This window comes from Oncorhynchus gorbuscha, linkage group LG16 (assembly GCF_021184085.1).
Source record: "Oncorhynchus gorbuscha isolate QuinsamMale2020 ecotype Even-year linkage group LG16, OgorEven_v1.0, whole genome shotgun sequence".
Lineage (NCBI taxonomy): Eukaryota > Metazoa > Chordata > Actinopteri > Salmoniformes > Salmonidae > Oncorhynchus > Oncorhynchus gorbuscha.
This window is the reverse complement of record NC_060188.1, coordinates 97,930,212-97,954,642: the sequence shown is the minus strand read 5'-3', so window position 1 is coordinate 97,954,642 and position 24,431 is coordinate 97,930,212. Positions and strand designations below refer to the sequence as shown.

The following is a 24,431-nucleotide window of genomic DNA, read 5'->3' as shown; positions in this document are numbered from 1 at the left end:
AACGAATTGCAAAAATCGCTGAAGTTGGAGACTTTTATCTACCTCACCAACTTTAAACACCTGCTATCTGAGCAGCTAACCGATCGCTGCAGCTGTACATAGTCCATCTGTAAATAACCCACCCATTTTCACCTACCTCATCCCCATACTGTTTTTATTTATTTATTTTTCTGCACACCAGGATCTCTACCTGTACATGACCATCTGATCATTTATCACTCCAGTGTTAATCTGCTAAATTGTAATTATTCGCCTACCTCCTCATACCTTTTGCACACAATGTATATAGACTCTTTTTTTCTACTGTGTTATTGACTTAATTGTTTACTCCATGTGTAACTCTGTGTTGTCTGTTCACACTGCTATGCTTTATCTTGGCCAGGTCGCAGTTGTAAATAAGAAATTCTCAACTAGCCTACCTGGTTAAATAAAGGGTTAGAGTTATATATATAAATACCTGGTTAAATAAAGGTTAAATAAAAAATATATAAAAAAATATATAAGACATTGTTTCAGACATACAACACATTGTTTGAATCCAAAGCGCCAGGAATGTGACAGAGTGAGGAAATGGTGAATTAGACATGATTGTGACAGAGTGTGGTAATGGTGAATTAGACATGATTGTGACAGAGTGTGGTAATGGTGAACTAGATGGGATTGTGACAGAGTGTGGTAATGGTGAATTAGACATGATTGTGACAGAGTGTGGTAATGGTGAACTAGATGGGATTGTGACAGAGTGCGGTAATGGTGGATTAGACAGGATTGTGACACACTGAGGTAATGGTCAATTAGACAGGATTGTGACACACTGAGGTAATGGTGAATTAGACAGGATTGTGACACACTGAGGTAATGGGGAATTAGACAGGATTGTGACAGAGTGCGGTAATGGTGAATTAGACAGGATTGTGACACACTGAGGTAATGGTCAATTAGACAGGATTGTGACACACTGAGGTAATGGTGAATTAGACAGGATTGTGACACACTGAGGTAATGGGGAATTAGACAGGATTGTGACAGAGTGAGGTAATGGTGAACTAGATGGGATTGTGACAGAGTGAGGTAATGGTGAATTAGACAGGATTGTGACAGAGTGTGGTAATGGTGAATTAGACAGGATTGTGACAGAGTGTGGTAATGGTGAATTAGACAGGATTGTGACACACTGAGGTAATGGGGAATTAGACAGGATCGTGACACACTGAGGTAATGGGGAATTAGACAGGATTGTGACAGACAGAATGTGGTAATGGTGAATTAGACAGGATTGTGACAGAGTGAGGTAATGGTGAACTAGATGGGATTGTGACAGAGTGAGGTAATGGTGAACTAGATGGGATTGTGACAGAGTGTAGTAATGGTGTTATTAAACAGGACTGTGGCAGAGTGTGGTAATGGTGAATTAGACAGGATTGTGTCAGACAAACTGTGGTAATGGTGAATTAGACAGGATTGTGACAGACTGTGGTAATGGTGAATTAGACAGGATTGTGTCAGACAAACTGTGGTAATGGTGAATTAGACAGGATTGTGACAGAGTGTGGTAATGGTGAATTAGACAGGATTGTGACAGAGTGTGGTAATGGTGAATTAGACAGGATTGTGTCAGAATACGGTAATGGTGAATTAGACAGGATTGTGTCAGACAGACTGTGGTAATGGTGAATTAGACAGGATTGTGACAGACTGTGGTAATGGTGGATTAGACAGGATTGTGACAGAGTGTGGTAATGGTGAATTAGACAGGATTGTGACAGAGTGTGGTAATGGTGAATTAGACAGGATTGTGACAGAGTGTGGTAATGGTGAATTAGACAGGATTGTGACAGAGTGTGGTAATGGTGAATTAGACAGGATTGTGACAGAGTGTGGTAATGGTGAATTAGACAGGATTGTGTCAGAATACGGTAATGGTGAATTACACAGGGTTATTTAATAGTCTGAAACTGTCACGAGACATTCCATTTGGTCTGATTCACACTTGTTAGACATGCTGTTCACGGAGCAATACATCATGCCATAACATAATATAATTACAGAGATATGTCAGATTCACATTACAGTACACACACACACACACACACACACACACACACACACACACACACACACACACACACACACACACACACACACACACACACACACACACACACACACACACACACACACACACACACACACACACACACACACACACACACACACACACACACACACACACACACAGTACTAATAGACATGATTATTTCCTATGATGGGTCTTCATCACAGTAACACTGGCCTTCCTTAGTCGATGAGAAGTGACATGTGAATGAGCCGAGGTATTATCTGTTCACCTCAAATGGCATCCTACTTCCTTTGTAGTGCACTACTTTTAACTAGAAAACTATGGGTATATATGGAATAGGGTGTCATTTAGGACACAGATGGTCAGATGAGATAGAAAGGGATCCTGCTCTTTTCTCTGATACAAGTTTCCCAGGAGAAATCAGGAATAAATCATTTTACAGCATTCCGAAAGCTGGAATCTGTCCTCCTCATCTGCTGTCCAGATGTGATACTTGGAAAGACATTTAGTTTCCCTCCAACTATTAAACTAAACTCACTTCGGCTAGAGAGAAAGAGCCTTAAGTCCACCCGCCGCGCTTTCTCAGAAATATACACACCATTCATAACAGTAGCTGAAGCAAACAATAACTTTCAGGAAATGAAGTATTGTGAAATAAAATCTCACTGCTCCTTCTAAAGAATTATATATATATATATATATATATATATATATATATATATATATATATATATATATATATATGTATCATTATTGCACCTGTGTCTGGCTATAAATTCCCTTCAGTGCTGTGATAAAAACATGAGCAAGGAGGGATTGGGCAGAAGGGTGTTGAGGATTTGAGAAGGGTGGTGAGGGGTTGAGAAGGGTGGTGAGGGGTTGAGAAGGGTGGTGAGGGGTTGAGAAGGGTGGTGAGGGTTTGAGAAGGGTGGTGAGGGGTTGAGAAGGGTGTTGAGGGGTTGAGGGGTTGAGAAGGGTGGTGAGGGGTTGAGAAGGGTGGTGAGGGGTTGAGAAGGGTGTTGAGGGGTTGAGAAGGGTGGTGAGGGGTTGAGAAGGGTGGTGAGGGGTTGAGAAGGGTGGTGAGGTGTTGAGGGGTTGAGAAGGGTGTTGAGGGATTTAGAAGGGTGGTGAGGGGTTGAGAAGGGTGTTGAGGGGTTGAGGGGTTGAGAAGTGTGGTGAGGGGTTGAGAAGGGTGGTGAGGGGTTGAGAAGGGTGTTGAGGGGTTGAGAAGGGTGGTGAGGGGTTGAGAAGGGTGGTGAGGGGTTGAGAAGGGTGGTGAGGGGTTGAGAAGGGTGGTGAGGTGTTGAGGGGTTGAGAAGGGTGTTGAGGGATTGAGAAGGGTGTTGAGGGGTTGAGAAGGGTGGTGAGGGGTTGAGAAGGGTGGTGAGGGGTTGAGAAGGGTGTTGAGGGGTTGAGAAGGGTGGTGAGGGATTGAGAAGGGTGGTGAGGGGTTGAGAAGGGTGGTGAGGGGTTGAGAAGGGTGGTGAGGTGTTGAGGGGTTGAGAAGGGTGTTGAGGGATTGAGAAGGGTGTTGAGGGGTTGAGAAGGGTGTTGAGGGGTTGAGAAGCGTGTTGAGGTGTCTCAAGGGTGTTGAGGGGTTGAGAAGGGTGGTGAGGGGTTGAGAAGGGTGGTGAGGGGTTGAGAAGGGTGGTGAGGGGTTGAGAAGGGTGGTGAGGTGTTGAGGGATTGAGAAGGGTGTTGAGGGGTTGAGAAGGGTGTTGAGGTGTCTCAAGGGTGTTGAGGGGTTGAGAAGGGTGGTGAGGGGTTGAGAAGGGTGGTGAGGGGTTGAGAAGGGTGGTGAGGGGTTGAGAAGGGTGGTGAGGTGTTGAGGGGTTGAGAAGGGTGTTGAGGGATTGAGAAGGGTGTTGAGGGGTTGAGAAGGGTGTTGAGGGGTTGAGAAGGGTGTTGAGGTGTCTCAAGGGTGTTGAGGGGTTGAGAAGGGTGTTGAGGGGTTGAGAAGGGTGTTGAGGGGTTGAGAAGGGTGGTGAGGGGTTGAGAAGGGTGGTGAGGGGTTGAGAAGGGTGGTGAGGGGTTGAGAAGGGTGGTGAGGGGTTGAGAAGGGTGGTGTGGGGTTGAGAAGGGTGTTGAGGGGTTGAGAAGGGTGGTGAGGGGTTGAGAAGGGTGTTGAGGGGTTGAGAAGGGTGGTTAGTGGTTGAGATCATGCTAACAATATAACTGATAAAATGCACGCCATTCCTTCCGGCTCCATGTTAAAAGGTCAACAGGTATTCCACTGGAATAGTAAGGCAGACATCACATATAACCAACGTTTTGGTCAGTATTTCCCTGGGCAACCTTAGTAGGAGAGAACATGTATGTGCCTCTTTGCCTCTCCTTCTTCGGGCGGTGCTCGGCGTTCGACGTCACCGGTCTTCTAGCCATCATTGATCCATTTTTCATTTTCCATTGGTTTTGTCTTGTCTTCCCACACACCTGTTTTCAATCCCATTCATTACCTGTTGTGTATTTAACCCTCTGTTTCCCCTCATGTCTTTGTCAGAGATTGTTTTATTGTCAGTGTTGTCTATTTGTTGTATTGGTGCGCGACGGTTTCGCCTACCCATGGTTTTTCCATGTATACTTTGTAGTGTTATGGAGCATGTTCTGTGGACATTTATTAAAAGACTCCATTTACACTCTATTTTCACTCTCCTGCGCCTGACTTCCCTGCCACCTACACACACGGCGTTGACAGTATGACATTTATAAAAACACTTCATGTTCAGGTGAGAGTTTTGTATCTGGAAGGTCCTTAGTGTGTTTTGGCTGGACAGCGTCGTTTCTGCTGGTTTGGTTTGGTGAGCAACCATTTTGTGACCATGCTGTCTTGAAGAAATGTTTGATGTGTGGTCAGTTGTTCTGAATGATATGTGTTGAGTTTGAACACCAGTGAGTTTATGTGACAATATTCAAGATATTCATTATTAAAAGCCACTGCAATAATGTACATTCGTTTTCAGTTGGTTTGATTGGAGAGGATTTGCTGGTTTGAGGTACAGGCAGTTTATTGGCAGCGACCTCCAATAAGGTGACTGTTTACCTCTTCAGGATTGGTGGGTCCCCCGTGGGACGGCTGAGCTAATGTAAGCTAATGTGATGAACATAAGGTTAAAAGTAACAAGAGAATGTCCCATGACACAGATGTCCCGTGACTTCTGATATTGGCAGAAAGCTTAAATTCTTGTTAATCTAACTGCACTGTCCAATTTACAGTAGCTACAGTGAAATAATACCATGCTATTGTTTGAGGAGATAGAGCACAGTTATGAACTTGACAATGTATTAATAAACCAATTTGGCATCACAAAGGTAAAGAAACAAACCAGTCAGTAAGACAGGATAACGTTACCTTTACAGTAGTAGCTAAGCTAAAAACACCACCAACTAGTTTAGGGAAGAGCAATAAAATTACATTAGAAATGACTTAGCTAGCTAGCAACTACTGTGAATCGTTGGAGCTTTCCTGTCCATGTTGGAAAGATGGTGTGAACAAACCCCTATTTAAACCATTCCCCAAAGTGATCACTGGACACGGGCAACTGCAGCTGGTGAATGACTTCGGGCATCGTTTCGACACCATAAGCAGGATGTGGGATGGCCTGCAGCCATGCCTGACACAAAGCTCCATCGCGGTCAGGAAAATAGTGGAAATGTGTATTTGTAGGTATGTAACTGGAACATTATTGCACCCGGGTACAATGCACTTCTCTTTGGCCAACATCATTGAGTTACTCGACTACTAACATTATTCGCCTTCATTTACTTTACTTCAGAGATTACTAACCGCTAGCCGAGCTAGCTACCATCTCTTTGGCCAACATCACTGAGTTACTCGACTACTAACATTATTCACTTAGCCAGACATTGAATTACTTTAGCTACCCATATCTTTGTTTACTTCCTTTCATTCTGATTTCCTTTATTGAATACCATTAGTAAGACACTACATCTTCCCGCCTGCTATAATTATTAATTTTAGAACCACGAAGAAGATAATCTACCGGATTAAAGACTATTTGGAAGACGTATGCGCTAGCACAAAGCAGGTATTTAGTTATTTATACTTTTAAATTAAAAAAACACATATTTGACAATGAAAATGACCAGACACCAATTGTTGTTTATGTAACAATAAATACACATTTTTTTAATGCATTTTAGGTAATTTGGAAACTGAGCATTTTCATTTTAAAAATACTGACATCTAATTACTCAAACAATGGACCTAAAAACTGTCTGGTGTACTGACAATATGTATGAATATACCTTTTTATTATTTTATTGAATTTGTCCATGATGCCTATGTTTTGTCTATTTGAAATATATGATCATAGGAAGTCAAAAAAGTCAGTGAACCACGGCCAAAGAAATGTCCAAATGGCATTTATACTGACCAAATGATATACAGTTGAAGTCGTAAGTTTACATACACTTAGGTTGAAGTCAATAAAACTTGTTTTTCAACCACTCCACAAATGTATTGTCAACAAACTATAGTTTTAGCAAGTTGGTTAGGACTTTGACTTTGTATATATATGACACAAGTAATTTTCCAACAATTGTTTACAGACAGATAATTTCACTTCTAATTTAATGTATCACAATTCCAGTGGGTCAGAAGTTTACAAACACTAAGTTGACTGTGCCTTTAAACAGCTTGGAAAATTCCAGAAAATGATATCATGGCTTTAGAAACTTCTGATAGGCTAATTGACATAATTCGAGTCAATTGTAGGTGTACCTGTGGATGTATTTCAAGGCCTACCTTCAAACTCAGTGCCTCTTTGCTTGACATCATGGGAAAATCAAACGAAATCAGCCAAGACCTCCAAAAATATTTTTGGACCTACACAAGTCTGGTTCATTCTTGGGAGCAATTTCCAAACACCTGAAGGTACCACGTTCATCTGTACAAACAATAGTATGCGATTATAAACACCATGGGACCAAGCAGCCGTCATACTGCTCAGGAAGGAGACGCATTCTGTCTCCTAGAGATGAATGTACTTTAGTGTGAAAAGTGCAAATCAATCCCAGAACAACAGCAAAAGACCTTGTGAAGATGCCGGAGGAAACAGGTACAAAAGTATCTATATCCTTGCTATCCTATATCTATATCCTTGCTCAGCAAGGAAGAAGCCACTGCTATAAAAAAGCTAGAATACGGTTTGCAATTATTAACAATATATTGTTAATAATTACCGATATTTTGTTTTTTTTGTATAAAAAAATGAAAGTGAGCGATTGTAATCTGAATAAAGGCCAAAACATTTGTTTCTGTTTTTAGAGGGAGAGAAATGCTGAGACAATTGTGCGCCGCCCATAAATGCCAAAATATAGCCGTGCTAATATCATAAATGACCTCTAAATTCAGCAGCATAATCCCAATTGTTTTTGTGGAGCAACCACTTTCTTCAGGTATTTTCTGAACAGCTTCTCACTACTTTGAGGTATTTTCTGAACAGCTTCTCACTACTTTGAGGTATTTTCTGAACAGCTTCTCACTACTTTGAGGTATTTTCTGAACAGCTTCTCACTACTTTCAGGTATTTTCAGAACAGCTTCTCACTACTTTCAGGTATTTTCTGAACAGCTTCTCACTTCCAGGTATTTTCAGAACAGCTTCTCACTTCCAGGTATTTTCTGAACAGCTTCTCACTTTTTTCAGGTATTTTCAGAACAGCTTCTCACTACTTTGAGGTATTTTCAGAACAGCTTCTCACTACTTTGAGGTATTTTCAGAACAGCTTCTCACTACTTTCAGGTATTTTCTGAACAGCTTCTCACTACTTTCAGGTATTTTCAGAACAGCTTCTCACTTCTTTCAGGTATTTTCTGAACAGCTTCTCACTTCCAGGTATTTTCAGAACAGCTTCTCACTTCTTTCAGGTATTTTCTGAACAGCTTCTCACTTCCAGGTATTTTCAGAACAGCTTCTCACTTCCAGGTATTTTCTGAACAGCTTCTCACTTTTTTCAGGTATTTTCAGAACAGCTTCTCACTACTTTGAGGTATTTTCAGAACAGCTTCTCACTACTTTGAGGTATTTTCAGAACAGCTTCTCACTACTTTGAGGTATTTTCTGAACAGCTTCTCACTTCCAGGTATTTTCAGAACAGCTTCTCACTTTTTTCAGGTATTTTCAGAACAGCTTCTCACTACTTTGAGGTATTTTCAGAACAGCTTCTCACTACTTTGAGGTATTTTCTGAACAGCTTCTCACTTCTTTCAGGTATTTTCAGAACAGCTTCTCACTTCTTTCAGGTATTTTCAGAACAGCTTCTCACTTCTTTCAGGTATTTTCAGAACAGCTTCTCACTTCTTCCAGGTATTTTCAGAACAGCTTCTCACTTCTTTCAGGTATTTTCAGAACAGCTTCTCACTTCTTTCAGGTATTTTCTGAACAGCTTCTCACTTCTTTCAGGTATTTTCTGAACAGCTTCTCACTTCTTTCAGGTATTTTCTGAACAGCTTCTCACTTCTTTCAGGTATTTTCAGAACAGCTTCTCACTTCTTTCAGGTATTTTCAGAACAGCTTCTCACTTCTTTCAGGTATTTTCAGAACAGCTTCTCACTTCTTTCAGGTATTTTCTGAACAGCTTCTCACTTCCAGGTATTTTCTGAACAGCTTCTCACTTCCAGGTATTTTCAGAACAGCTTCTCACTTTTTTCAGGTATTTTCAGAACAGCTTCTCACTACTTTGAGGTATTTTCAGAACAGCTTCTCACTACTTTCAGGTATTTTCTGAACAGCTTCTCACTACTTTGAGGTATTTTCAGAACAGCTTCTCACTACTTCCAGGTATTTTCTGAACAGCTTCTCACTTCTTTCAGGTATTTTCTGAACAGCTTCTCACTTCTTTGTTTCTCCAGAAATTCAACAAATGACAGTTGGAACACCACAGCCGAAAATGCGTGTTTGTTGTTGCTAAGCTACCAGGTACAGTGCTTTTTAGCTAGCGGTTTGGCGAGCCTTCATGCACAGGGAATACAAAACGTAATAATGTCTGAAAGAATGATATGGATTTCTTATTTGTCAAATGATTGAGCATGTGCTGAAAACTCCGAAATGCATCAGAAATCGTCCTTATTTTCAGAATATCATAAAGCTATTCAAGATTAGGAAATGGACCTCAGCCAAGAGAAGCGTGTCTGGAATCAATATAGCTTCGTATCTTGAATGTGCTGAGAAAACACAGATGTGTGATGTATTCAGTCAGTATTCGTCAACATGAAGAGAGAACACAGAGTGCCACATATCTCAGGGTATTGAACGAGTCCATATCCGCCCATAGGAAATGTTCATGTGTGATATTCTGAGTAATCACAATGTCATATATGTCTAACAGACAGGATATGGTGCAAATCCACAAAATTACAAATATATACGTTGGACATGGTCTGTAGAATATCACAAACATGTCATTTAAAGATATCCCCTGGTATGGACCCTTTTCAATCAGTGGTTCTTACAGTCTTCAGCAGACTGATCATACTGTCTGTTCCTACGTGGTCCTAACTCTAACCTACCCAGTACCAGTATCTAACATCTAGTGTCTGTTCCTAACTCTAACCTACCCAGTACCAGTATCTAACATATAGTGTCTGTTCCTACGTGGTCCTAACTCTAACCTACCCAGTACCAGTATCTAACATCTAGTGTCTGTTCCTACGTGGTCCTAACTCTAACCTACCCAGTACCAGTATCTAACATCTAGTGTCTGTTCCTAACTCTAACCTACCCAGTACCAGTATCTAACATCTAGTGTCTGTTCCTAACTCTAACCTACCCAGTACCAGTATCTAACATATAGTGTCTGTTCCTACGTGGTCCTAACTCTAACCTACCCAGTACCAGTATCTAACATCTAGTGTCTGTTCCTACGTGGTCCTAACTCTAACCTACCCAGTACCAGTATATAACATATAGTGTCTGTTCCTAACTCTAACCTACCCAGTACCAGTATCTAACATCTAGTGTCTGTTCCTAACTCTAACCTACCCAGTACCAGTATATAACATATAGTGTCTCTTCCTAACTCTAACCTACCCAGTACCAGTATCTAACATCTAGTGTCTGTTCCTACGTGGTCCTAACTCTAACCTACCCAGTACCAGTATCTAACATCTAGTGTCTGTTCCTAACTCTAACCTACCCAGTACCAGTATCTAACATCTAGTGTTTGTTCCTAACTCTAACCTACCCAGTACCAGTATCTAACATATAGTGTCTGTTCCTAACTCTAACCTACCCAGTACCAGTATCTAACATATAGTGTCTGTTCCTAACTCTAACCTACCCAGTACCAGTATCTAACATATAGTGTCTGTTCCTAACTCTAACCTACCCAGTACCAGTATCTAACATCTAGTGTCTGTTCCTAACTCTAACCTACCCAGTACCAGTATCTAACATATAGTGTCTGTTCCTACGTGGTCCTAACTCTAACCTACCCAGTACCAGTATCTAACATCTAGTCTCTGTTCCTACGTGGTCCTAACTCTAACCTACCCAGTACCAGTATATAACATATAGTGTCTGTTGTGAAGGTAGTGGAGGTTCTTACCCAATACGATGACGACAGTCTTCAGCAGACTCATCATGGTGTCTCTGTTCCTGCGTGGCCCAGAGCTGTGTCTGCTCATCCTCATGGTCCTCTGTCTCACGTACATAAAGATGTGAGCGTACAGCACCACCATGACCAGGAAGGTGACCAGGTTGAATACGGCCCAGAACACCAGGTAGGAGTTACAGTAGAGCGGAGCCATGCTAGAACACGTGCCGATGTCACAGATACAGTTCCACCCTACCGACGGGATGGCTCCCATGACGATAGACAAGGTCCAGATGACTACAATCACCACCACCACACGCCGGTTGGACATGCGCGTGTGCAGCTGCATGCGGAAAACGGTGATGTGGCGCTCGATGGCGATGGCGAGGAGGTTACACACGGACGCCGTGAGGGACGTGTCGATGAGACCCTGTCGGAGCAGCCACGTGGAGACCGTGAGGCGCCGCGTGTTCGGGCCCGTGTTGAACATCAGGTAGAAGTACGCCAGGCCGGCAAAGAAGTCCGCGGCCGCCAGGTTGGCCATCAGGTAGTAAATAGGGAAGTGGAAGCGGCGGTTGACGTATATAGCCACCATGACCAGCAAGTTAGCCAGCATGATGAAGATACATACTGTGATACCCAGCCCCATCACCAGCTTACTGACGGTATTCCACTCTGTAGCCAGGTACTTTCCACTGCGGTTGTAGAAGAAGGCAATGGACTCATTGTAGAAGCACTGTTCCTCCTCCATCTTGAAGGCTGGCTAGGGGATCTGGAGGAGAGGAGACAGGGGTTAGAGGGTCTGGAGGAGAGGAGACGGGGGTTAGAGGGTCTGGAGGAGAGGAGACAGGGGTCAGAGGGTCTGGAGGAGAGGAGACAGGGGTTAGAGGGTCTGGAGGAGAGGGGACAGGGGTTAGAGGGTCTGGAGGAGAGGAGACAGGGGTTAGAGGGTCTGGAGGAGAGGAGACAGGGGTTAGAGGGTCTGGAGGAGAGGAAAAAGGGGTTAGAGTGTCTGGAGGAGAGGAGACAGGGGTTAGAGGGTCTGGAGTAGAGGAAACAGGGGTTAGAGGGTCTGGAGGAGAGGAGACAGGGGTTAGAGGGTCTGGAGGAGATGAGACAGGGGTTAGAGGGTCTGGAGGAGATGAGACAGGGGTTAGAGGGTCTAGAGTAGAGGAGACAGGGGTTAGAGGGTCTGGAGGAGAGGAGAGACAGGGGTTAGAGGGTCTGGAGTAGAGGAGACAGGGGTTAGAGGGTCTGGAGGAGAGGAGACAGGGGTTAGAGGGTCTGGAGGAGAGGTGACAGGGGTTAGAGGGTCTTGAGGAGAGGAGAGACAGGGGTTAGAGGGTCTGGAGGAGAGGAGACAGGGGTTAGAGGGTCTGGAGGAGAGGAGACAGGGGTTAGAGGGTCTGGAGGAGAGGTGACAGGGGTTAGAGGGTCTGGAGGAGAGGAGAGACAGGGGTTAGAGGGTCTGGAGGAGAGGAGAGACAGGGGTTAGAGGGTCTGGAGGAGAGGAGAGACAGGGGTTAGAGGGTCTGGAGGAGAGGAGACAGGGGTTAGAGGGTCTGGAGTAGAGGAGACAGGGGTTAGAGGGTCTGGAGTAGAGGAGACAGGGGTTAGAGGGTCTGGAGGAGAGGAGACAGGGGTTAGAGGGTCTGGAGGAGAGGAGACAGGGGTTAGAGGGTCTGGAGGAGAGGAGAGACAGGGGTTAGAGGGTCTGGAGGAGAGGAGAGACAGGGGTTAGAGGGTCTGGAGGAGAGGAGAGACAGGGGTTAGAGGGTCTGGAGGAGAGGAGACAGGGGTTAGAGGGTCTGGAGGAGAGGAGACAGGGGTTAGAGGGTCTGGAGGAGAGGTGACAGGGGTTAGAGGGTCTGGAGGAGAGGAGAGACAGGGGTTAGAGGGTCTGGAGGAGAGGAGAGACAGGGGTTAGAGGGTCTGGAGGAGAGGAGAGACAGGGGTTAGAGGGTCTGGAGGAGAGGAGACAGGGGTTAGAGGGTCTGGAGTAGAGGAGACAGGGGTTAGAGGGTCTGGAGTAGAGGAGACAGGGGTTAGAGGGTCTGGAGGAGAGGAGACAGGGGTTAGAGGGTCTGGAGGAGAGGAGAGACAGGGGTTAGAGGGTCTGGAGGAGAGGAGAGACAGGGGTTAGAGGGTCTGGAGGAGAGGAGAGACAGGGGTTAGAGGGTCTGGAGGAGAGGAGACAGGGGTTAGAGGGTCTGGAGTAGAGGAGACAGGGGTTAGAGGGTCTGGAGTAGAGGAGACAGGGATTAGAGGGTCTGGAGGAGAGGAGACAGGGGTTAGAGGGTCTGGAGGAGAGGAGAGACAGGGGTTAGAGGGTCTGGAGGAGAGGAGAGACAGGGGTTAGAGGGTCTGGAGGAGAGGAGAGACAGGGGTTAGAGGGTCTGGAGGAGAGGAGACAGGGGTTAGAGGGTCTGGAGTAGAGGAGACAGGGGTTAGAGGGTCTGGAGTAGAGGAGACAGGGGTTAGAGGGTCTGGAGGAGAGGAGACAGGGGTTAGAGGGTCTGGAGGAGAGGTGACAGGGGTTAGAGGGTCTGGAGGAGAGGAGAGACAGGGGTTAGAGGGTCTGGAGGAGAGGAGAGACAGGGGTTAGAGGGTCTGGAGGAGAGGAGACAGGGGTTAGAGGGTCTGGAGGAGAGGAAACAGGGGTTAGAGGGTCTGGAGGAGAGGAGACAGGGGTTAGAGGGTCTGGAGTAGAGGAGACAGGGGTTAGAGGGTCTGGAGGAGAGGAGACAGGGGTTAGAGGTTCTGGAGTAGAGGAGACAGGGGTTAGAGGGTCTGGAGGAGAGGAAACAGGGGTTAGAGTGTCTGGAGGAGAGGAGACAGGGGTTAGAGGGTCTGGAGTAGAGGAAACAGGGGTTAGAGGGTCTGGAGGAGAGGAGACAGGGGTTAGAGGGTCTGGAGGAGATGAGACAGGGGTTAGAGGGTCTGGAGGAGATGAGACAGGGGTTAGAGGGTCTGGAGTAGAGGAGACAGGGGTTAGAGGGTCTGGAGGAGAGGGGAGACAGGGGTTAGAGGGTCTGGAGTAGAGGAGACAGGGGTTAGAGGGTCTGGAGGAGAGGAGACAGGGGTTAGAGGGTCTGGAGGAGAGGTGACAGGGGTTAGAGGGTCTGGAGGAGAGGAGAGACAGGGGTTAGAGGGTCTGGAGGAGAGGAGACAGGGGTTAGAGGGTCTGGAGGAGAGGAAACAGGGGTTAGAGGGTCTGGAGGAGAGGAGACAGGGGTTAGAGGGTCTGGAGTAGAGGAGACAGGGGTTAGAGGGTCTGGAGGAGAGGAGAGACAGGGGTTAGAGGGTCTGGAGGAGAGGAGACAGGGGTTAGAGGGTCTGGAGGAGAGGAGACAGGGGTTAGAGGGTCTGGAGGAGAGGAAACAGGGGTTAGAGGGTCTGGAGGAGAGGAGACAGGGGTTAGAGGGTCTGGAGGAGAGGAGACAGGGGTTAGAGGGTCTGGAGTAGAGGAGACAGGGGTTAGAGGGTCTGGAGGAGAGGAGAGACAGGGGTTAGAGGGTCTGGAGGAGAGGCGACAGGGGTTAGAGGGTCTGGAGTAGAGGAGACAGGGGTTAGAGGGTCTGGAGGAGAGGAGACAGGGGTTAGAGGGTCTGGAGGAGAGGTGACAGGGGTTAGAGGGTCTGGAGGAGAGGAGAGACAGGGGTTAGAGGGTCTGGAGGAGAGGAGAGACAGGGGTTAGAGGGTCTGGAGGAGAGGAGAGACAGGGGTTAAAGGGTCTGGAGGAGAGGAGACAGGGGTTAGAGTGAGTCAAAGTAGGTTGGAGAGAGTCACAGTAGGTTAGAGAGTCAAAGTAGGTTAGAGAGAGTCACAGTAGGTTAGAGGGAGTCACAGTAGGTTGTTAGAGGGTCTGGAGGAGAGGAGACAGGGGTTAGAGGGAGTCACAGTAGGTTAGAGAGAGTCAACGTAGGTTAGAGAGAGTCACAGTAGGTTGTTAGGGGGTCTGGAGGAGAGGGGACAGGGGTTAGAGGGAGTCACAGTAGGTTAGAGAGAGTCACAGTAGGTTAGAGAGAGTCACAGTAGGTTAGAGAGAGTCACAGTAGGTTAGACAGAGTCACCGTAGGTTAGACAGAGTCACAGTAGGTTAGAGTCACAGTAGGTTAGAGAGAGTCACCGTAAGTTAGACAGAGTCACAGTAGGTTAGAGTCAGAGTAGGTTAGAGAGAGTCAAAGTAGGTTAGAGGGAGTCAAAGTAGGTTAGAGGGAGTCACAGTAGGTTAGAGGGTCTGGAGGAGAGGAGACAGGGGTTAGTGGGAGTCACAGTAGGTTAGAGTCACAGTAGGTTAGAAGGAGTCACAGTAGGTTAGAGGGAGTCACAGTAGGTTAGAGGGAGTCACAGTAGGTTAGAGAGAGTCACAGTAGGTTGTTAAGGGTCTGGAGGAGACAGGGGTTAGAGGGAGTCACAGTAGGGTGTGTTCCCTCAGGCCACTACTCTACCACCACATATTTACAATACAAAATCCATGTGTGTACAGAGAAAAATATTTTTTATATAATTTATAATTATTTATTACAAAAAACACAAGGAAGGGGTAACATTATAGTATTAGAACACGAAGGACAAACACTACAGCATCAAGACACTATCAAACATGTTTCAGTCTGTCTACAACAGAGCCATCCTTATGTGTGAGGGTGTCTACTACTACTACTATCAAACATGTATCAGTCTGTCTGCAACAGAGCCATCCTTATGTGTGAGGGTGCGTGAGCATGATAGTGATATAAAATGATCACAATCTTGTGAAACCCTATCCCTCCAAGATCCCCCACAGTTCTCCAATAGCTGTCCCTCAACCATTCAAGACCCCTCCCACAGCCCCGCCCCCCTCCCTCGGAAAAAAATAAATAAAAAATACAATTAATTCCATTCCCCCAAGAACCACCCAATGCACCAACAACCAAGAGAATGAACCCCCACCCCCAAGAACCCCCCAATGCACCAACAACCAAGATAATGAACCCCACCCCCAAGAACCCCCCAATGCACCAACAACCAAGAGAATGAACCCCCACCCCCAAGAACCCCCAATGCACCAACAACCAAGAGAATGAACCCCCACCCCCAAGAACCCCCAATGCACCAACAACCAAGAGAATGAACCCCACCCCCAATAACCCCCAATGCACCAACAACCAAGAGAATGAACCCCCACCCCCAAGAACCCCCAATGCACCAACAACCAAGATAATGAACCCCCACCCCCAAGAACCCCCAATGCATCAACAACCAAGAGAATGAACCCCACCCCCAAGAACCCCCAATGCATCAACAACCAAGAGAATGAACCCCCACCCCCAAGAACCCCCAATGCATCAACAACCAAGAGAATGAACCCCACCCCAAGAACCCCCAATGCATCAACAACCAAGAGAATGAACCCCACCCCCAAGAACCCCCAATGCACCAACAACCAAGATAATGAACCCCCACCCCCAAGAACCCCCAATGCACCAACAACCAAGAGAATGAACCCCCCAATGCACCAACAACCAAGATAATGAACCCCCACCCCCAAGAACCCCCAATGCACCAACAACCAAGATAATGAACCCCACCCCCAAGAACCCCCAATGCACCAACAACCAAGAGAATGAACCCCACCCCCAAGAACCCCCAATGCACCAACAACCAAGAGAATGAACCCCACCCCCAAGAACCCCCAATGCACCAACAACCAAGAGAATGAACCCCACCCCCAAGAACCCCCCAAGAGAATGAACTAAAGAGAAAAATGGAAAAGACTGAAGAAAACAGCAAACAACAAAAAAACAAATTAAAACAAAGGACATCAAGGACAAGTGAATTCATAACAGCAATGCCAACTGTATGTGTTTGTGTGCATGTCTGGCACCATTACATGTTTTGCAGAGTCTGTGTCTTATCATGTGTATGTGCCTGTGTATGAATGTGTGTCTCTTAACAGTCCCTGCTAATTCCATAAGGTGTATTTTAACCTGTTTTTTAAAATCTGATTCTACTGCTGCATCAGTTACCTGATATGGAATAGAGTTCCATGTAGTCATGGCTCTTTGTAGTACTGTGCATCTCCCATAGTCTGTTCTGGACTTGGGGTCTATGAAGAGACCTCTGGTGGCATGTCTTGTGGGGTATGCAATGGGTGTCTGAGATGTGTGCTGGTAGTTTAAACAGACCTCTGGTGGCATGTCTTGTGGGGTATGCAATGGGTGTCCGAGATGTGTGTTAGTAGTTTAAACAGACCTCTGGTGGCATGTCTTGTGGGGTATGCATTGGTTGTGTGAGATGTGTGCTTGTAGTTTAAACTGACAGCTCGTGCATTCAGCTTGTCAACACTTCTTACATAAACAAGTAGTGATGAAGTCAATCTCTCTCTTCCACTTTGACCCATGAGAGATTGACATGCATATTATTAATCTGCTAAATGACTTAAATGTAAATGTAATATGGCTTTTTCTTCACAACTCTGCCTAGAAGGCCACATCCCAGAGTCACCTCTTCACTGTTGATGTTGAGACTTGTGTTTTGAGGATACTATTTAATAAAGCTGCCAGTTGAGGACTTGTGAGGTGTCTGTTTGTCAAACTAGACACTCTAATGTACTTGTCCTTTTTGCTCAGTTGTGCACCGGGGCCTCCCACTCCTATTTCTATTCTGGTTAGAGACCATTTGCGCTGTTCTGTGAAGGGAGTAGTGCACAGCGTTGTACGAGATCTTCAGTTTCTTGGCAATTTCTCGCATGGAATAGCCTTCATTTCTCAGAACAAGAATAGACTGATGAGTTTCAGAAGAAAGGTCTTTGTTTCTGGCCATTTTGAGCCTGCAAACGAACCCACAAATGCTGATGCTCTGGATACTCAACTAGTCTAAAGAAGGACAGTTTTATTGCCTCTATAATCATAAGAACAGTTTTTAGCTGTGCTAACATAATTGCAAAAGGGTTTTCTAATGATCAATTAGCCTTTTAAAATGATAAACTTGGATTAGCTAACACAACGTGCCATTGGAATACGGGAGTGATGGTTGCTGATAATGGGCCTCTGTACGGCCAATGTAGATATTCCATAACAAATCTGCCATTTCCAACTACAATAGTCATTTACCAATTTGTAAGTCGCTCTGGATAAGAGCGTCTGCTAAATGACTTAAATGTAAATGTATATTATTAATGTTAGCTCTCTGTGTACATTTAATTGGTCCTTCTGTAGCTCAGTTGGTAGAGCATGGCGCTTGTAACGCCAGGGTAGTGGGTTCGATCCCCGCGACCACCCATACGTAGAATGTATGCACACATGACTGTAAGTCGCTTTGGATAAAAGCGTCTGATAAATGGCACATATATTATTATTATTATTATTATTAATTGCCAGCCGTGTTTCCCTGTTCAAACTGTAGGTTCAAACTGTTCAAACTGTCTGAATACTGTCTCAGGACAAACTGTAGGGTGAATACTGTCTCAGGACAAACTGTAGTCTGAATACTGTCTCAGGACAAACTGTAGGTTCAAACTGTTCAAACTGTCTGAATACTGTCTCAGGACAAACTGTAGGGTGAATACTGTCTCAGGACAAACTGTAGTCTGAATACTGTCTCAGGACAAACTGTAGGTTCAAACTGTTCAAACTGTCTGAATACTGTCTCAGGACAAACTGTAGGGTGAATACTGTCTCAGGACAAACTGTAGTCTGAATACTGCCTCAGGACAAACTGTAGGTTGAATACTGCCTCAGGACAAACTGTAGGGTGAATACTGTCTCAGGACAAACTGTAGGTTGAATACTGTCTCAGGACAAACTGTAGGTTGAATACTGTCTCAGGACAAACTGTAGGTTGAATACTGTCTCAGGACAAACTGTAGGTTGAATACTGCCTCGGGACAAACTGTAGGTTGAATACTGCCTCAGGACAAACTGTAGGTTGAATACTGCCTCGGGACAAACTGTAGGTTGAATACTGCCTCAGGACAAACTGTAGGTTGAATACTGCCTCGGGACAAACTGTAGGTTGAATACTGCCTCAGGACAAACTGTAGGTTGAATACTGCCTCGGGACAAACTGTAGGTTGAATACTGAATCAGCCTGGGTCAGAAAATACAGTACCAGTCAAAAGTTTTAGAACACCTACTAATTTCAGGGTTATTCTGTACTTAAACTAATAGTGAAGATAAACAAATCAAAATATATTCTATATTTTAGATTCTTCAAAGTATCCACCCATTGCCTTCATGACAGCTTTGCACACTCTTGGCATTCTCTCAACCAGCTTAATGAGGTTGTCACCTGGAATGCATTTCAATTAACAGGTGCAACTTGCTAAAAGTTCATTTGTGGAATTTATTTCCTTTTTAATGCGTTTGAGCCAATCAGTTGTGTTGTGACAAGGTAGGGGTGGTGAAGAGAGCCCTATTTGGCATAAAATCAAGTCCATATTATGGCAAGAACAGCTCAAACAAGCAAAGAGAAAACGATAGTCCATCATTATTTTTTAAACATGAAAGTCAGTCAATACGGCACATTTCAAGAACTTGCAGTCGCAAAAACCATCAAGTGCTATGATGAAACTGGCTCTCATGAGGACCACCACAGGAAAGGAAGACCCAGAGTTAGTTCTGCTGCAGAAGATAAGGTCATTAGAGTTAACTGCACCTCAGATTGCAGCCTAAATAAATGCTTCACGGAGGTCAAGTAAAAAACACATCTCAACATCACTTGTTCAGAGGAGACATGAATCAGGCCTTCAGGGTCAAATTGCTGCAAAGAAACCACTATTAAAGGACACCAATAAGTAGAAGAGACTTGCTTGGGCCAAGAAACACGAGCAATAGACATTAGACTATTCTGTGCTTTGGTCTGATGAGTCCAAATTTGAGATTTTTGGTTCTAACCGCCATATCTTTGTGAGACACAGAGTAGGTGAATGGATGATCTCCACGTGTGGTTCCCACTGTGAGGCATGGAGGAGGAGGTTTGATGTTGTGGGGTGCTTTGCTGGTGACACTGTCAGTGATGTATTTATAATTAAAGGCACTCTTAACCAGCATGGCTACAAGAGCATTCTGAAGCGATACGCCATCCCATCTGGTTTGAGCTTAGTGGGACAATCATTTGTTTTTCAACAGGACAATGACCCAGCACACCTCCAAGCTGTGTAAGGGCTATTTTACCAAGAAGGAGAGTGATGAAGTGCTGCATCAGATTACCTGGTTTCCACAACCAACTGACCTCAACCAGATTGAGATGATTTGGGATGAGTTGGACCACAGAGTGAAGAAAAAGCAGCAAACAAGAGCTCAGCATATGTGGGAACTCCTTCAAGACTGTCATAAAAAGCATTCCAGGTGAAACTGGTTGATATAATATAAAATATATGTTGATTTGTTTAAAACTTTTTTGGTTCCTACATGATTTCATGTGTGTTATTTCCTAGTTGTGATGTCTTAAACTATTATTCTACAATGTAGAAAATAGTTTTTAAAAAAAGAAAAAAACAGGAGATTGGGATCAAGAGATGTTTGATAAAACAGACATTTTGCACGTGTTGTCACAATGATAAAACACTACAAAGAGACTTGGGTATTTTAGTACAACCCAGTCTAGTGTGACAGTCAGATAACTGACTGGTTGTATTAACATACAGCAGTATTGAGAACATGACTTTAACATCTGGGCTTTTTACATGAGTTTCCCTGCTTTAAAAACCCAGCAGAGGAAACCAGCCTTCAGAGCACCCAAACAAACCAAACCAACCAAACCAAACCAAACAACCCAAACAAACCAAACCAAACAAACCAAACAGCCCAAACAAACCAACCCAAACAACCCAAACAAACCAACCCAAACAAACCAAACCAAACAAAATAAACAAACCAACCCAAACAAACCAAACCAAACAAAATAAACAAACCAAACCAAACAAACCAAACCAAACAAAATAAACAAACCAAACCAAACAAACCAAACCAAACAAAATAAACAAACCAAACAAACCAAACCAAACAACCCAAACCAAACCAAACAAACCAAACAAACCAAACCAAACAACCCAAACCAAACCAAACAAACCAAACAAACCAAACCAAACCAAACAACCCAAACAAACCAAACCAAACCAAACCAAACCAAACAAACCAAACCAAACCAAACAACCCAAACAAACCAAACCAAACAACCCAAACCAAACCAAACCAAACCAAACAAACCAAACAAACCAAACAAACCAAACCAAACAACCCAAACCAAACCAAACCAAACAAACCAAACAAACCAAACCAAACCAAACAAACCAAACCAAACCATACAAACCAAACCAAACCATACAAACCAAACAAACCAAACCAAACAACCCAAACCAAACCAAACAAACCAAACAAACCAAACCAAACCATACAAACCAAACAAACCAAACCAAACAACCCAAACCAAACCAAACAAACCAAACAACCCAAACCAAACCAAACAAACCAAACAAACCAAACCAAACAAACAACCCAAACCAAACAAACCAAACCAAACCATACAAACCAAACCAAACAAACCAAACAAACCAAACCAAACAAACAACCCAAACCAAACAAACCAAACCAAACCATACAAACCAAACAAACCAAACCAAACAACCCAAACAAACCAAACAACCCAAACCAAACAACCCAAACCAAACAAACCAAACCAAACCAAACCAAACCAAACCAAACCAAACCAAACCAAACAAACAAACCAAACCAAACCAAACCAAACCAAACCAAACAACCCAAACCAAACAAACCAAACCAAACAAACCAAACAACCCAAACAAACCAAACCAAACAACCCAAACCAAACAAACCAAACCAAACCAAACCAAACAAACCAACCAAACCAAACCATACAAACCAAACCAAACCAAACCAAACCATACAAACCAACCAAACAAACCAAACCAAACCAAACCAAACAAACCAAAACAAACAAACTAACCAAACCAAACAAACTAACCAAACCAAACCAAACCAACCAAACAAACCAAACCAAACAAACCAAACCAAACCAAACAAACCAAACCAAACCAAACAAACTAACCAAACCAAACCAAACCAAACAAACAAACCAAACCAAACCAAACCAAACAAACCAAACCATACAAAGCAAACCAAACCATACAAACCAAACCAAACCAAACAAACAAAACCATACAAAGCAAACCAAACCAAACAAACCAAACCATACAAACCAAACAAACCAAACCATACAAACCAACCAAACCAAACAAACCAAACCAAACCAAACCAAACAAAACAAACCAAACCAAACCAAACAAACCAAACCAAACAAACCAAACCATACAAACCAACCAAACCAAACAAACCAACCAAACCAAACAAACCAAACCATACAAACCAAACCAAACCAAACAAACCAAACCATACAAACCAAACAAACCAAACCATACAAACCAACCAAACCAAACAAACCAAACCAAACAAACCAAACCAAACCAAACCAAACAAACCAAACCAAACTAACCAAACCAAACCAAACCAAACCAAACAAACTAACCAAACCAAACCAAACAAACAAACCAAACCAAACCAAACAAACCAACCAAACCAAACTAACCAAACCAAACAAACTAACCAAACCAAACAAACTAACCAAACCAAACAAACCAAACCAAACCAAACCAAACAAACCAACCAAACTAAACAAACCAACCAAACCAAACAAACCAAACAAACCAACCAACCAAACAAACCAAACCAAACAAACTAACCAAACCAAACCAAACCATACAAACCAACCAAACCAAACAAACCAAACCAACCAAACCAAACCAAACAAACCAAACCAAACCAAACAAACCAAACCAAACAAACTAACCAAACCAAACCAAACAAACCAACCAAACAAACCAAACAAACCAAACCATACAAACCAACCAAACCAAACAAACCAAACCAAACAAACCAAACCAAACAAACTAACCAAACCAAACAAACCAAACAAACCAACCAAACAAACCAAACAAACCAAACCAAACAAACTAACCAAACAAACCAAACCAAACCAAACAAACCAAACCAAACCAAACTAACCAAACCAAACCAAACCAAACAACCCAAACCAAACAAACCAAACCATACAAACCAAACCATACAAACCAACCAAACCAAACAAACCAAACCATACAAACCAAACCAAACAAACCAAACCAAACCATACAAACCAACCAAACAAACCAAACAAACCAAACCAACCAAACAAACCAACCAAACAAACCAAACCAAACCAAACAAACCAAACCATACAAACCAACCAAACAAACCAAACAAACCAAACCATACAAACCAACCAAACCAACCAAACCAACCAAACAAACCAAACCAAACCAAACAAACCAAACCAAACCAAACCAACCAAACCAAACCAAACAAACCAAACCATACAAACCAACCAAACCAACCAAACCAACCAAACAAACCAAACCAAACCAAACAAACCAAACCAAACAAACCAAACCAAACCAAACCAAACCCAAACAAACCAAACCAAACCAAACAAACCAAACCAAACCAAACAAACCAAACCACACACCCAACCAAACAAACCAAACCAAACCAAACCAAACAACCCAAACCAAACCAAACAACCCAAACAAACCAAACCAAACAACCCAAACAAACCAAACCAAACAAACCAAACCAAACCAAACCAACCAAACCAAACAAACCAAACAAACCAAACCAAACCAAACAAACCAAACCAAACAACCCAAACCAAACCAAACCAAACAACCCAAACAAACCAACCAAACAAACCAAACCAAACCAAACAAACCAAACCAAACCAAACCAAACCAAACCAAACAAACCAAACCAAACAACCCAAACCAAACCAAACCAAACCAAACAACCCAAACAAACCAACCAAACAAACCAAACCAAACAAACCAAACAAACCAAACCATACAAACCAACCAAACAAACCAAACAACCCAAACCAAACCAAACCAAACCAAACAAACCAAACCAAACAAACTAACCAAACCAAACCAAACCAAACAAACTAACCAAACCAAACCAAACCAACCAAACAAACCAAACCAAACCAAACAAAGCAAACCAAACCAAACAAACCAAACCATACAAACCAAACAAACCAAACCATACAAACCAACCAAACCAAACAAACCAAACCAAACCAAACCAAACCAAACAAACAAAACCAAACCAAACCAAACCAAACAAACCAAACCAAACCAAACCAAACAAACCAAACCATACAAACCAACCAAACCAAACAAACCAACCAAACCAAACCAAACCAAACAAACCAAACCATACAAACCAAACAAACCAAACCATAGAAACCAACCAAACCAAACAAACCAAACCAAACAAACCAAACCAAACCAAACAAACCAAACCAAACTAACCAAACCAAACCAAACCAAACAAACTAACCAAACCAAACCAAACAAACCAACCAAACAAACCAAACCAAACCAAACAAACCAAACCAAACCAAACAAACCAAACCAAACCAAACCAAACCAAACAAACTAACCAAACCAAACAAACTAACCAAACCAAACAAAACAAAACAAACCAAACCAAACAAACCAACCAAACCAAACAAACCAACCAAACCAAACAAACCAAACCAAACAAACCAAACCAAACCAACCAAACAAACCAAACCAAACAAACTAACCAAACCAAACCAAACCAAACAAACTAACCAAACCAAACAAACTAACCAAACCAAACAAACCAAACCAAACCAAACCAAACCAAACCAAACAAACCAACCAAACCAAACAAACC

At 43.6% G+C, this 24,431-nt stretch overlaps 1 protein-coding gene across 1 annotated transcript in view; it reads right to left on the bottom strand.

The window, feature by feature from the left end:
• LOC124000117 (lysophosphatidic acid receptor 1) overlaps positions 1–24,431 on the bottom strand; it is a 114,212-nt gene that overhangs the window by 33,457 nt on the left and 56,324 nt on the right. The window contains exon 2 of the mRNA XM_046306269.1: positions 10,648–11,407. Coding sequence (XP_046162225.1) covers positions 10,648–11,386 — 739 coding nt within the window. The 5' untranslated portion in view covers positions 11,387–11,407. The remainder of the gene's footprint in view (positions 1–10,647; positions 11,408–24,431) is intronic.